At 36.8% G+C, this 15,249-nt stretch overlaps 1 protein-coding gene across 2 annotated transcripts in view; it reads right to left on the minus strand.

The window, feature by feature from the left end:
* CUL3 (cullin 3) overlaps positions 1–15,249 on the minus strand; it is a 49,947-nt gene that overhangs the window by 21,757 nt on the left and 12,941 nt on the right. For both annotated transcript variants that reach the window (XM_031596372.2, XM_031596373.2), the window contains exons 2-3: positions 12,314–12,511; positions 4,903–5,016 (exon numbers count right to left, since the gene is read on the minus strand). In XM_031596372.2, coding sequence (XP_031452232.1) covers positions 4,903–5,016; positions 12,314–12,511 — 312 coding nt within the window. The remainder of the gene's footprint in view (positions 1–4,902; positions 5,017–12,313; positions 12,512–15,249) is intronic.

Genomic DNA, 15,249 nt, shown 5'->3' on the forward strand with positions numbered 1-15,249 from the left:
AAGTATCTTGAAACGTTGCTATATAAATCTATACTAAGCAGAACAATTGTTCTATCTCCCTACTCAATCTGTAAGATGGGTCAAGCTGCTTGACCATCCTCTAGCCCTCTACTGCACTTACTAGTCCAGTCTGATGCTCAGAACATTACAAGTTTGACAAGCATAAACACCACCATGCAGTTCATTGACACACTACTGAGCAGACACACACACACTCTTCTTACACCTATTTACAGAAATATCCAATTTTTTTTCTATTCTGTTTAGTTCTGATTGATGAACCTCTCTTCTGTTCCTTTCTCCAACTCATCAACGCTCTAGAAAAGCAAGACTTAATAAAGTCACCATGAGACAGAAAATGTGTGTATTTGCTTAATATAATATAATATAGTAGTGATGAGGTAGATAAGATCATGAAACAACAAATAGAAAAGTTGTGAGTTTTTAAAAACTATTTCTGAAAAGAGAAATAATGTTTCTGGTTGGTTTGTTTTGTTTTGAATTTTTGCTAGGACATAATCCATTATTTTGAAGCAACTGTTAAGTTGTAACTAAGAAATACTGCTTTACTACTGCTTAAAACTCAGGATGCCCATAGAAGTTTAAATGTTCTATACTCACAAATCTGACTGTGAAAAGGTTTTTGGAGAATTTACAGTTAAAAAAAAATAACAACAACAACAACAAAATCTATAGGGGATGATGGGTAATGTTTTAATTGGAGTATAAAGATTAGTTTCCCCATTGGTTCCATCAGTTATCTTCTTAAGCACTTTACTACACTCAATTCAAGTAACAAATTATTCAAACACAGAAAATTAAACTTTTTTTTTTTTTTTTAAATGCTTCAGACTATGGAAAAAAATTACAAAATTGTACATTTACAAAAGTTCCACAATTAGAAGAAATAACAAGGAACAGATTCCACACCCTTGAGGATTTTAGCAGCCAAACATACACAGAAAAATTATTCCTACAGCAATTACACAGCAGATTGTCTCCTGATCAGTACAGGAAAGTGAAATACCAGTTTTCACAATGCAGGAATGATTTTCCACTAATGCCCTGCAGACAGATAGCACGTAGTTCATACACCCTCTGTGGTCCTGGAAGCCAGCAGAACTCTGCCTCAAACCAAAAACATTACTCTGTGTTTGGTACCACAGAGCCCGTTTATCAACACACAGTGGTCTAGATCCTTAGAATGTTATTTTTCATTTCTCCCTGCTGTTAGGAAACAATGCAATTTATTTCACTCTTTTGCTTATGCACCTACATCAAGAAAAAAAATAACCATGATTCTGAAATAAGTTTAAAGCACACTTTTTAAAGAGATGAAAGAAAATTAAGTGTCTAACATGTTCTGTGACTTGTGGTTCAAAGAATACATATTCAATTTCTAAAGAATATTCAGGCCTCTGAAGCACAAGCAGCAGAGTATCTAAATGGATCAAAGCAATGGTTGTGACTCATCTGTGTGGTTTCTGTTGTGGCAGCCAGTATTTAACACTGCCATTATGAAATAAAGGAATAACTGCACTAGAAACTCTTCTCAGTGCAACTCCAACCCCCTCTTCAGTAAGACAGACCACTCCATAGCACCCAAATTAAAGCAGCAGCATTAGCATTCCTGATATTGCTGATATGCTCTCCCTCGGTACCAGATCTCTGTTATTGTTTACTGGAAGCTCTTCTACCTTCAAAAAAAAAATTAATCTTGGAGCCAAGTAGCTCCACCTGGGAACAGGTCTGACTGACAAGGCAACATCCTACCCAACAGTAATTCCTTCCCATGGGGAGAAGCAGCAGGTGCTTAAAAGTAACTCTTGGGAGTCAAGGGTGGAGTTTCAGACAGCAATTATTCATAAGTTACAGTGCTGCTTACACTGCAGAATAGTTCTGATCTCAGCTGAAACAAATTACCTTCTGCACATTATCAACAGCCACATTTTGCTCCACCTCTGCCTGGTGGATGTTCAGCCTTTGGATGCTAGTATACAGCAAATATCTTCAATCAAAGTTCCGAATATAAAAACAACACTTCTCCCTACTACCCCACACATGAGCCATGAGCAAGAAGAGTCCTATACCCCGAGGTCAAAACTCACCAGGCCAACCAGTCAGCACTGGCTTCGAACGAGACACTGCCTTTGTGCACTGAGCAGATGAGAGGGGAACACCCTTCAAAATACGCAGCAACATTTCAATAGCAATTCATTCTGACAGCGTTTGCTGGACCTGTGTGTATGCCTATGCCCCCCAGTGTGAGCATGCCTTAAAACATGACTTCACTTAGAGCAGAAGCTGCTTAACTTATGACTTCACTACTTTGGTGCCTCTCTGCTTGCTTTAAACAGTATCATGGATTTACACTGTTACATCTTTCTGGCATCGGTTACTGTAGAACCAAAAAGGAAGAGTCCAGTTCCAACAGACTACCAAAATACAGTGTAGCTACATATTCCTGAAATTCAATTGCTGGTATTGAAATATCTCAAGAAAGCTACATTTATCTTCACTGTACAATTTCAGGTTGCAAAATTTTAAGCAGGAAGGAGAGGTTGTACAATAGCCATGAAACTAAGCAAACTTTTATCAGATAAGAGAGTCACAGTTATACACTTCTCTTTTCCTCAAATATAATCATAAAGCAACCTTTGAAATGTCCTGAGGTTTCAAATGTTAATGAACTTCTGCCAAAACCCTCAAACTGCAAATACACCAGTCTACAAATAAGTACCACAATAATGCAAACCACATCATAGAAAATAAACTTTTCTAAAAATATGCTATTGAACTCATTTTCATTTTAGAAGTGGCAAATCTGAACAGAAAAAAAGATGAAGAGGTGATGGTAAAGTACTTGCTTTGAATTAGATCATAACAGTTCAAAATAAGCTGGAAAACAAACAGCACTAAAAAAGACACAGCTTAGATTAGGATGCACAATCACTCAGCTGAAGCATGAATTTAGTAGAATAAGATTAGAATTCAGTAGAATGAGATTAGAGGCTGTTAAATGTTGTATTTTCATGGATGTCAAACTGTGGCTTCTTGGGTACAATTGATTTATTTCCTGAAACTGACAGATAAGCAATGGGGACAGCCTACAAAATAAGAGAAGGACTGGGTTACCCCTTATTTACAAACACACTATGGTTGCGCACACTTCTGATAGAACACAAACATGTCAATTAACAGTGACTTGTGACTGAGTTTACACAGTGGTTTGCTTTTTATTTAAATGACAGTATTTTTATTTAAATGATATTCTGTGCGTGAATAAAGATATATAAACTTCTTCTGGCTTATCACTATAAAACTAAATTTCATGAGATGAATCTCCTAGGACAGCAAATAATTCCTTACTTTATGAAGTCCTTTATTTTAAGAACATTACGGGATATCTTCAACAGACAGACCTCGCCTTACAACTCCACGTTACAATCAGCTATTTTAAGCATTTTGAAAGAGTACACAGCACTTGCATTCTCCTGCTCTTAACCTTACTCTAATGAGCCCAATTATATTGGCTCAACAAGTTAATCTAGTGACAAAAATGAAACTGCAAATCTTTGAGTAGTCCAATTTTCAACTGTCACTTATGCTTCAATCGGTATCCAAGTGTGTATTCGTAATGACAATGTGTCCTGTGCTTCTTCAATTTAAATACAAGGCCAGTTTGTCTATTTTATGAGCTCCCTGGCAAACAAGAGTCTAGCATTTTTCCTAATGAAGACAGTACATCTTCTCAATATGAAATAATCTTTTTGGCATGATAAGGCACACAGATAAAAGTATCACTGAGGGCACGTTATCCTACCCTCGTTATTTAGATACGTGGTCTATCCTCAACAACAACAACAGACAGGAACATGGATAGCCAGTAAATCCATTAAGAAAAAATTGTAGCTATGTAGATACAGTTACTACTCAAAATTCTTTAGCTTTTAGTATTTTATTAACGAATAGTATTTCTTCACAGCTAATCAAAGAGGTTAAGCTTCACAGTGTAAGATCTTCAACTGCTGCGTGAACTTTGGTTATTAAGTAGATAAGAGTATAATCTCAATCATTTTTCCTAACAATAAAAGAAATGAAGCAATATCATTATCTTATCCTTCACTGAAGGATATTAGATATAATACTATTTTTAGCATGATATGTGGAATAACAGATTTTACACTCAAAACAGCCTCTCAACACATCCCATTTTACTTCTCAAGTTAAGCCCTGGGCTAAAAACTATGCATGCTTACCACTCTGGGAATTTAAATACAAATGTACTATCTAAAGCATAATGTGATCCAGACAAAACCATAAGGCCCACTCTCTTCAAATACAACAATTTCTGCTAGCTATAACGTTAGAATGCATTTTTTTCTTATAAGATTACTAATATCAAGACAAGATATGTTTATCTTTGCATGCTTTGTATTCTTAGACCTACCTCTGTTTGAACAGCAAAACATTCAAATTTGAAGTCAATACTTATTGAAGAACACTGAGTGTATCTAAGCAGAATTATCCTCTTTAAACAATAAAGTTTAAAGAACAGCTAACTACACCAGCAGTTTGTGCAAAGTCTGCACTATCATGTATAGTAAGAAACTACCACTAGGCGAACAAAATAATTTAAGAACCACAAGATTCAAACATTTTTTGATGCACTTTCCTAATGATGAGATAACCAGAAAGAAGAACCTAGTTTTAATTTGTCAAATAACTGTAATACTGATTTCATGTATATACAAATTCAAAACAAGGGATTAAAAAAAAAAAAATCAATCTTAGGAGATGACTGCTAAGCATACCTTGCCTTTCATCTCTCCAGCTCAATTGCTTACAGTTGTCAAAAAACAATCAAGCACCAAATTAAACACGAAAAAGCAGAATACCCACCATATACATCAGAATGTCTCTAATCATCACCATTGCTGTCTGATGATCATTCCATGCTTGGTTTAGTGTTTGTAAAAAGTTGTTATTCAGGGAGTTTAATACATCTTCTCGCACCTAGAGCAAAAACAAAAGGCTGTCATAAAATCAAGTCAGTTTTCCTTGCGTCACTTAAATCTTAACAAGCTTTGCTTCAGAAAAAAAATATCCGCTCTTCCGCGAACTTTGAATGTTACAGACATGCTCAAACTTTTCTGGCTGCTGACCTTGTATGTAATTTCAGTAGAAAAATAAGGCTTTATACAGGTAAGGAAAAAAACAAGCTGAAAACAAGAACAAAAAAGGGTCAATTCCATATGCTACAGTGTTTCAATTACTATCATAAGTTATTTCAGAATACTGGAGAGTAGTGGTACATGTTACAAACAGAAATAAGCTCAGGTAGAAAAGAAGGTGAGACAGTTGCAGTAAGTAACAGTTCTGAACACAGACTTTCACACAGTACAGACTCCTATACCAATAATCCATAACCACTAACAAGAAGACTTAAGAAAGTCACTGTTTTTATTAATGTCTTTTAGCTGATTTGTTCATCCCATCAACTTCAGACTTCATTTCTGACAGTACTTCCTACTAATCAAACAAGGAACGTGTGCTTTTGTGTTTTGATATACATGAAGTAGTCATGTACAACAGTGCTCAACCTTTAATTTCCTGTAAAAGAGAAACCTAAAGAAACAGAAGACAAACAAACAAACTTATTCCTCATTTTTTCCCCTCTTTTGTATGGAACCTGACTTATAAAAAAAAAACATCAAGTGCCTATTATGGAAAAAATAATACCACCACCACTCATGAACTCAAGAAAGGACAAACAATCTATACATACGCTCCATACAGTATAAATAAAACAACTTCAGTACTGCTTGGAATGATGACATAAAACCATAAATTTTAATACAAATTTGGAGAAATCTTTTCCAACTCTATTTCCAGAAGCGGAAAGTCAACAGGCTAAGTAGGCAACAAAGAACATAACAAGTAGCACCCAGATATGTTTGCAAAGATGATGGGAGTAATCACCAAGGCTGCAACGTGCAGATGGGGTATAGCTTCAATTTCATATAGCCCAGCAAAACCCTACCTCTGCAGCTGGACTTCTGTGCAGTTATACATGGTGATTTCAGTAAGAAGAGGAAGTGAAAAATATGCTTAAATTTATACCTAAAAACATATCAATGGTTCAGTAAATCGAGGCTTTAGAAAACTGCTACAAGATTTTACAGGCTGCTACATTCCGAACAGACAATTTTAAGACTGCTAATTGTGAAGCAAGACCTCACTCTAAATGTTAGCAAAATTGGGAACACTTTTTTTTCTGCACTGGAGAGCAATAGTTTCTTTGCTTCTCTAACTTCAAAATACAACTAGTTACTAGAAAATTAGACCAAACACTACCCTTCTCTGCACACTGGAGGGACTTCACTACAAACGCACCCCATCTCTTCTTCTCAACAGTAGAGGAAATTCTGCTGGTGCACCTGTGCTGTCCGCACTTCCCCAGTATGGAGGCACAGGTGGGGCCAGGCCATGGCAGAGCTGCAGCCCACACAGTCAGTGCCAGCAGCTTAATGCAGTATCGAAGTACATCATCTTTCACTTAACACTGCAGCACAAAATACCCCACAGCTGTGCTTTACATCACATTAAGTGTCCTATGCTTTATACAAGAGGCATGCTCAGAGGCTAAGATACCTATCTCTCCAGTTGAGAGTCCAAGAATGCTTTAGCTGTTTCTGTTCTGATCCACAACACACACCCATTTCTCCTAACAGCTATAAGAAAAATCACCACATGGTACCTAGGGAGAGCTTTTTTTTTTCCCCCCCCCCTATGACCAGGAAACACTGCAGCCAGCATCTTAAATGCATTTCAGCTAGAAGGCTTCAGCTTCACTCTTCCTTCCTCTGAAGGCCCAAATGCAAATAGAGTTGAGAAAACTGTAACTTCTTACACATTTTTATAATAGCCAAGTCAATTAGTGCTTTTCCTAAATCCTCTCTCAATTCCTGTTCCTATTTTTCCTGTCATTCTAACATGGCCAACCATCTTCTTCTTTTGGACTGTTCCAACCTGAGAAACAGAACTCACATCACACAGCTCATGTCCCCAGATCTCCTGCTGCTATCCATAAAGAGGATAGTCTGTTCATGTCACATAGGCATGGGATATTACATCCCTAACTTGAGTATTTATGGGCAATAAATAGCCTTTCATTCACTCCCCACCCACCAAGCCATAGCAAATCTATCCTATAATACTCCATCCTTCAAAAAAATCCGTATTTTTTTTACATTTATACTTGAGTGCTAGTGTGAATTCATTGAGACTTCAAACAGGAAAGCAAAACACAGGTAACAAGCAGCCACAAGCTGCAACAATCTCAACCATAACCACCTGACAGACATCATTCTGTCATTTAAACTTAATATTTAACAGGCAAAAGCAATGTAAGAAAAATAATGCAGTCTGGCATGCTACCACATATCTAACAACTTCCATGGACAAACCAAATCCACAGCATCACATGCCATCCACACACTGAGGCCTCTTCTGGAGAAGCTGCAGAAGCTTACCCTGATAACACTCAGCTCTGTTAACGGTGGCTGATCTATGTACCCCTGCAGGTTGTTCAGAGCTTTCTGAAATCTTCCAACTCCTACACCACAGACCTGAGCCAGGCTTCCCTCCCAGCTTTTGGAAAACACAGCGTTGTGGTATAACACACAGCCACTGCTGCTGCTGACTGCCTCGCTCCTTCTGACAGTGACTGCCACTTAGCTTTTGGTCTCCCACAGGTGTGTGCTGCTGTCATCCAATCCATGGAGCTTTCAGTTAAAATATAAATATACACTGAGAACTTCCCCAGCCACATTTGTAGAGTGTGAGCTTAATTTCCAAGAAGAGAAAGAAAAGTGTTGTCATTGCTTTCAATTTCGTAATAAATATGAAGAAAACCTGGAAATGTACATGAGTCACACAAGCAAAACTTACTGAAGAAAAACTAAAAGCACAATTAGTTTACAAGCACAGATAATCAGGGTAGGGATTGATCAGTTTTACTCAAATATACAAAAGACCATCACAGGTCTGTGCCCTTATAATTGCACACACCCATGACAGTAATCCTGCTACATTAAGCCAGGGCCCATTCATGCACCAGCTGGTACCAAACAGGGTGCTCAGGCTGCAAGGAGGACGTGCTTCTAAGCAGACAGAGAAGCTCTCACACCTACACCACCTCTGCTGCACACTTTGCCAGGCTTTCTGAAAACATGTATTAAATCCAGGAACTGCACAACGCTGCACAACACAAAGCTACTCGAAGTCTCACTGTGAAGCCTCTCAATGACACACTCCCTCCATTTATTTTTAGATGCAGGAAAGTTTGAAAAACTGTTCTTTGAGTTGCTACAAAAGCCAAGCCAGTTGTTTACAACTGCTGTTAAATACATTCCTTGTACAGGCCTTGAATACAACCGTATTACAGGAAAAGTACTATAGTGCACAAAACACTATAGCCAAGCAAAAGCACAGCACCATACTTAAGCAAAAGCACAGAGTAAAACTGCTGAATTAATGACTTCTGTTTGACAACTGGATATTCATGCTCTTCTAGAGAAAAGGAAGCCTTTCAGAGACAGCTGCTGCTCTTCCAAAACCTTAACGAAATCTCAGTCTGGAAAATTACATTAGCAAAAATAAACTTAAAACTTTAAAGGTGGAAAGATAACAGTAGGTGATACTTCATACGTTGTTAGCCAAAGTACTCCCTAATGCTTGCAATTTGGTTCCTACACAACTAATAACAACAAATTTCCCCTATCTAATTCATAGAAACTATAGAAATCACCTCTTGAGGTCCTGTCTAAGAGATATAAACCTTCTCTCTGAAAAAACACAACAGCAAATAATAAATCTTGCCACAGATCACAGATATCCTTATGAGCCCCGAACAGACACGGAGTGTTTACACAAACCTTTTGCATTCCATCCCACCCTTCTGCACCTAACAACAACCCCACAAGGACCAGCTGCATCCCTCTCATTGTAGGCATTCTTGCCTTTTGTTACCACTACTGCAAGACATTGTACAGTTGGTGATAAACTCCACCAGTTTTACCAGCAAAGATTACTGTGTTATAAAGCATTCTGGCATGCCAGTGACAAAACAGCAACAGAAGCATTTGATAAAGTTTCATATATCCCAAGAACTTCTTCAGTATTGCTTTAGTATCTCCCTGAACCAGCATGTTTCAGGCCACTCAGGCATAGGACAGTCCTTGACATTTCTGGATCTTTGATGAGCAGCAGACTCAGGACATGCATTACCTATAAAAAATATTATATGGAGCTTGACCAACAAATCCATCAATTTTTCTGTCTCACATACAATCTAAAAAACTGCATGTCTGGACAGTCCATATTTTAACAGACTAAAATGTTCATAGAAATGAAGGGAATTTTGAAAACATTACCTTGCAAACTAACTTCAAGATATCTTTTTGTTCCAACAAGTGATTTTACTTATAATTAAACAACAATCTGTACACTAAGCTTTTGGGGGTTTTTCATTTGTTTGTTTTAAGCACTTGTACAGCTTTTTTGTGTTGAAGGAACAGACCAGGCTCAAGACATGTGAAGAAAGCACTCAAATCAAGATACAGGCTGCCAAACAACAAGGAAAGATCCAATCAGCAAAGTATTAGGTGCCCAATAATTAAATGCACCTTTTTTCCTGTGCTTGAACTGAGGTGAAAAGTTCTAATATTTTCTACTCAGTGACACCTTTTAATTTCATTTTTACAGATACTATAACAATACTGTCAATTTAAAGGCAAACACAAGTCTTAGCACGTTTCTGTCCTGTGGTAAATACAAGGCAGCTCAAGATAGCAAACTCCCTATCAGTGATGCAGAGTAAATTACTTGGCTTGCTTCTTCTTTCATCAAGAAGTTGCAGCATGATGATCATAACCACAAGCTGCTGGGGTCTGCAAGTTTAAAACCAAGCATATTTTATAGTAACTTAGGTGCTTTCATCTTGTATGATTGTGCTGTGTTTGCATGTATCATTTTAGTACAACTAAATACATTGCAAAGGCAATTGATGTTTTTTTGGTTTTTTTTTTGCTTAGAAGTTAAATATTACTACAAAAGTTTCTTTATACTAAAAATATTGGTCAGAGTACAACTTTCACCTAGCAATTAAACAGGTACAAAGCATAAATAAATCTCTTAACTATGCCACACCAAAAACACACACGTGTATTTCAGACTGACAACCATGTTTAAAAACATCTGAGTACACTGCCTCTGTCCAGCCACCACATCTACTCTTAACTAACATGACTGCAATACTACACACATATAACTTCCTGCAGAAAGATTACCAGTAGATGCAGACAGCAAGCAGCAATTCTGTTTGAAGGATTCTAGCAATTCAAAATGTACGTTCTGCTCCTCAGAACTACTCTATGTCTGTTCTTTACTAACACTTAACCACTTCTGTAAATTTTCATTTTAATTAAATAGTTCTCATGAACTTTTATTTGTTGGAAATTTATAGGAAGGAATCATCAGACACCTGAATAATTCAGCCAATTTAAACTCATGACATTTAACTATTAAAACTCAGTATTTTGTCTATAGTAATAAAATCTGTTTTCCCTGTTAACCATATGCACAGATACCATTTGATTAATTACATTAAGAGATCATAATGCTATAGCACTAGACTCCTTAAAAGCATCAGAAAAACCAGCATTAAGTGTCAGAAAGGGATTTTTCCTACACTAGCACCTGTACAAGCCTCTCAGGCAGTGCAGTGACTGTACAAATTTGGTCAATTTGCCACAGTCAATGCTTCAGAATAATGATTTCTGTACATGGACAATTCAAATGAACAGAACTGGGAATAACGACTAACAGCCTTCCTCAAATTAAAACAGGATAATCTCAAAGTGAAAAAAGTTTGGTGTCCTTATACAGACTGGAAACACTGGTGTGTACAAGAACAGAGCACAAAAAGTCTCAGCCATTTGCCACATAGTATAGAAATAGTACAGATTATGAATGTAGGTGTTACAAAAACAGTGTTTAAAAGTCACAGATGAGCTACAGTTATAGAATACTTCTAAGTAATTTAGCCACTTCATACAGGATGTTTCCTCTCACACAAACATAAAAAAAAACACAAAATGAAAACACCCAATATATCCAAAACAGGTTTCAGACTATATTTATCTGGACTGTGCCTTTGAAATTCAGGAATTTAGAAAACTCTTTTCACCTGTGGCACAGCAATAACACACATTTCTGCGTAGCTGCTGCAGTAACTCCAGTTAGTGGGCACAAAAAGCTTTCCAAACATCACGCATTATTTAGATAAGCCTCCCACCCACCCTCTGTATTCCAGCCAGAAGCAATCATCCAAGATGCACAATGGTGGATGGCTGTTCTAATAAAAGGACAAAAAATTCCGACACTCCATTGGAATCCACAGTCAGAATACGGGATCAAAGCACCTTTCTTTTCCAAGACAGGCAATTATGAATGTTACCGCAAAAAAACCAGGCATCTTCCCTAGACTTAGGATCCTACAACTTCTAAATATTATCTGGACTTAGAAAAACTAAGCTTCAACTTGGCTTCTTCAATAACATTCTTATTAATCAATCCTAACCCTTACCCATCACAACTACAGAGATTGTTTCCTAGTTCAGTACGAGATATAAAGGGCTTTTCCTCAGAAGCTACGCCTTCAGAAACAGAACTTTTCTGCTTGTCATTTTGACTGAATTATGTGGTTTTGAAAAAGCTGAAATGATAGAATGCAAACTACCCAGGTCTTTTGCTGCTGCTGAGCGGACGTTTTAGCACATTGCTTACTGCCTCTTTACATTGTGTAATCCTAGCTCTCTAACTTGTGAATTAGTTCATTTGCCCACAACAAGCAGGTTATTACATAGGTATTTATTTTGCTCCACAAATGAAAAACAAATCAGAATTAGTCCTGAGAAAGTCACAAAATGCCATCAGAAGGCCACAAACATCTTTTTTCCCCAAATAAAAATCCCATATCTCAGCAGTAACACTTCTGTTAGAGTTGTTTGGAAGTGCGAAATGGGAAACACTTCCCACAGTTTTTCCTCCATCTAAAACTTATAGCAAAGCTTATCAGGAATATGATGTCATTTAAGCATAAAATTAGCTCAAAACTACCATTTTTTGAATATACGGATGCAATTTCAACAAAAGACTGCAAAATAACATCAGACTTTCATAATTTAAACAACTGAACAGAATTCTTCCATATAAGATACTTCAATTGCAATTCATAGAAGTGACATACCTTGTTTATGAGATGCTCAGTGACCACTTCTCTCAGTCCAGTGTAGAGTTTTTCTCCATGTTTATGCAACACCATTGTATATGCATTCCTATATAGCTCCTCAAAACTGAGACCACTATTGTTCTTACGCTGGATCTCTTGGATTGCATTTTTTAGGAGATCCCAAATGCTGTTTACATATTTCTCGTCCATAGTCATCTGTAACGATAAACCAAGGCATCATGGTTTAGAATCAAGAAAGATTCTTACAGAAAGTTATCTTCAGAAGCTGTAATTCTAGAAGCAGTAAGTGCTTCTGTCACATTTTGATTCCAATATCACAAAGTTTCTCTATCTTCAACAAAGTAGTATGGATCAAAGTACTATTTTTCATAACTATTTCCTGAAATCTATCATTTTTAGTGGTTTAATACCCTCTCCTTCAAACCTGCAAATTCACAGAACCCAACCTTCAGAGTCTGCACAGGGGGAGAAGCAGGTAGTTGTAGACACAAGTCTCAACCCACTCTTCCTCTACACCATAATAACGAAAGTGAGTTTTCTTCCCATATTAACACGCTAGTTGTCACCCATCAGTCATATTGCAATACTGCTTAATTGGACTCCAAATCTTCTGGTACAATAAAAGACAAATGAGCATAGAGCTAGCAATCTCATTTAGCCATCTATATGAGCCACCTAGGTGATCCTTATTTACAGCAATGCACTAATGGCCAAATAATTACGTGTCTACAATTCAAATACTTACAGATGTTGAAAAATCCCCCAAATTTCTGGAATTAACATATGTACTGCACATAATTCCACTGCACAAGTAAGGTTAAATGACTTGCTATAGGATATACATACATCTCTAAGCAGAACAGGCAGCAGCTTGATCTGTTATTTAGATGCTATGTACTTTGGTAATTACACTAAGTAAAAACAGTATGAACATTAGAAAAAAAAATCAGTGAAAGAGAGAAATGGTTATAAAAAAGACTCAAACATCAAGCCTATTTCTGTCTTCTGCTATCTAATCATTAGGATGAATCAGTTTATAACCATGTTTTAGCAACCCAAGTCATTCAACAGAAGGTGCTTCAAAACACGATGCCCTGAGATAGCACAGGCTCAAGTAAGAACAACAACAAACTACCTGATAGTAACACTGCATAAAGTTTCAGCTATCAAGCTTCATTATCCAACTGAAAGAAAAGCCACTTCAATTAAATCAAATTCAAAATGCAACTTTAAAGATAAATTTGGTTGATGTGAGAAGGCTTAGGCAGAAGAAAAAAATTAGATACCTTTCTCAGAATTACTCTGAAGAAATAAAATATCCTTGAATCTACCAATATTATCAAAGCAAACATGAAAATAAGACTCCAAGCATGTTAGTATGACACAATGAAAGAAAATCATGACCAGCCCTGCTGTACTTCCCTTCTTTACTCCCCATCCACCCAAAAAATACACAGTGAGGAGAAGGACCCAGAAAACTGAAGATGCCTGTGCTTGTAATCAAACAATGATAAGGAAACAAGTCAAAACCAAAACAATCTTCTGCCCTCCCAGTCTTTGGGAGTTGTGGTTAAAAACCAACAGTTCCATGATAACGATAATCCTATCATTTAATACTCTTCCACTCTCCTGATAGCAGATTCTTTAACCTACTATCCTGTCCAGACCCAAAACCTGAGACATGTCAATACCTAAAGACAGTAACAAATCACACATTCAGAAAATTTTAGCTCCCTATCTCCCAAAAGCAAAACCTTAAGTAGAACAGAAATGGTTCTATTCTACCACACACATACCCTGTGCTTACTGTGTTATTTATAATATTGAAAGGTCACTTATTTTCTTTTTGATTTGCATTTACTATATTGGTGCCTTTTTAGGGAAGTAATTCTCTAAAGCCTTCTTGAACACACAATTTTATGAGTACTGATAACGAAGGCAACTACTAAGGATTGCAGACAGCTTTCCAGCTTTTCTTTCACAAGGCTGATGTTTTGTTTTCAAACAAAGTGGACTTTCAAACCAACACTTACCTATGTCATTGTCTCTCCTTACTAATCAAAAAGTCTCTAAGCCAACTTGACACCTTTTTTTTTTTTTTTAAATCTCAACTGCGAAGTAAATTTATATCAGATTTATACCAGTCATACTGCCTTTTAAAACAGGCAAATAACCAGCCCCTACTCTGAGGAGATATCTGAACATTGCTACTTCTTGGCCCAAAGGTAGACATATCTGTACATCACAGATAAACATTTCTACTATTTTTAATTAGAATGCTATGAAAAGTGAAGGAATGACTGCAGTATTTGTTTACCCCAAACTCAATGGATACAAATACAAACATAGAGCTTTCTCTCACTTAGCAGCCAACACACCAAGCTGCTCTAAAAGCACAAGAAAGATCCAGAAAAGGTAATGTCAAGGATATAAAGAAATACTCCAAATAAAGGTATAGTTTATTACCTTCTAAGATCAGACAAAAAAGGCACTGCTTCTCAGCACACCATCCTTTTCTACTCCGAACTTGCTTTAGATTAGCATCTGTGAGATTTGGGGGACTAAACTAAAGTTGCAGGATATCATGTCAAGTTTGTACAAAAAGTTATTTCCCCTCCACTAGTGAAAAGTTGTTTGACTTGGAAAAGAAGAAACCTTCACATATCATCTTCACATTTGCAAAAGAATTGCAAGGATAAAATCTACCCTTGGATTATTAACTTGAGGTTAATCTATTTCTGTATTCCTTAAGTCAGATTGCATGCAGAATATTTTTTAAATAAAAATACATCCCAAACAATAAAGAAAATTAGTTGAGCTCATGATGCCACTAGAATACATTTTTCATCTTTCAGAATTTTACACTAAAGCATCTCTAAAAAGCCTCTTAGAGAACTATGATCCTAATTTTCCTATCTGATGCAACTCCCTAG

The sequence above is a fragment of the Phasianus colchicus genome, chromosome 10 (assembly GCF_987193195.1).
Source record: "Phasianus colchicus chromosome 10, bPhaCol1.hap1.1, whole genome shotgun sequence".
Classification (NCBI taxonomy): domain Eukaryota; kingdom Metazoa; phylum Chordata; class Aves; order Galliformes; family Phasianidae; genus Phasianus; species Phasianus colchicus.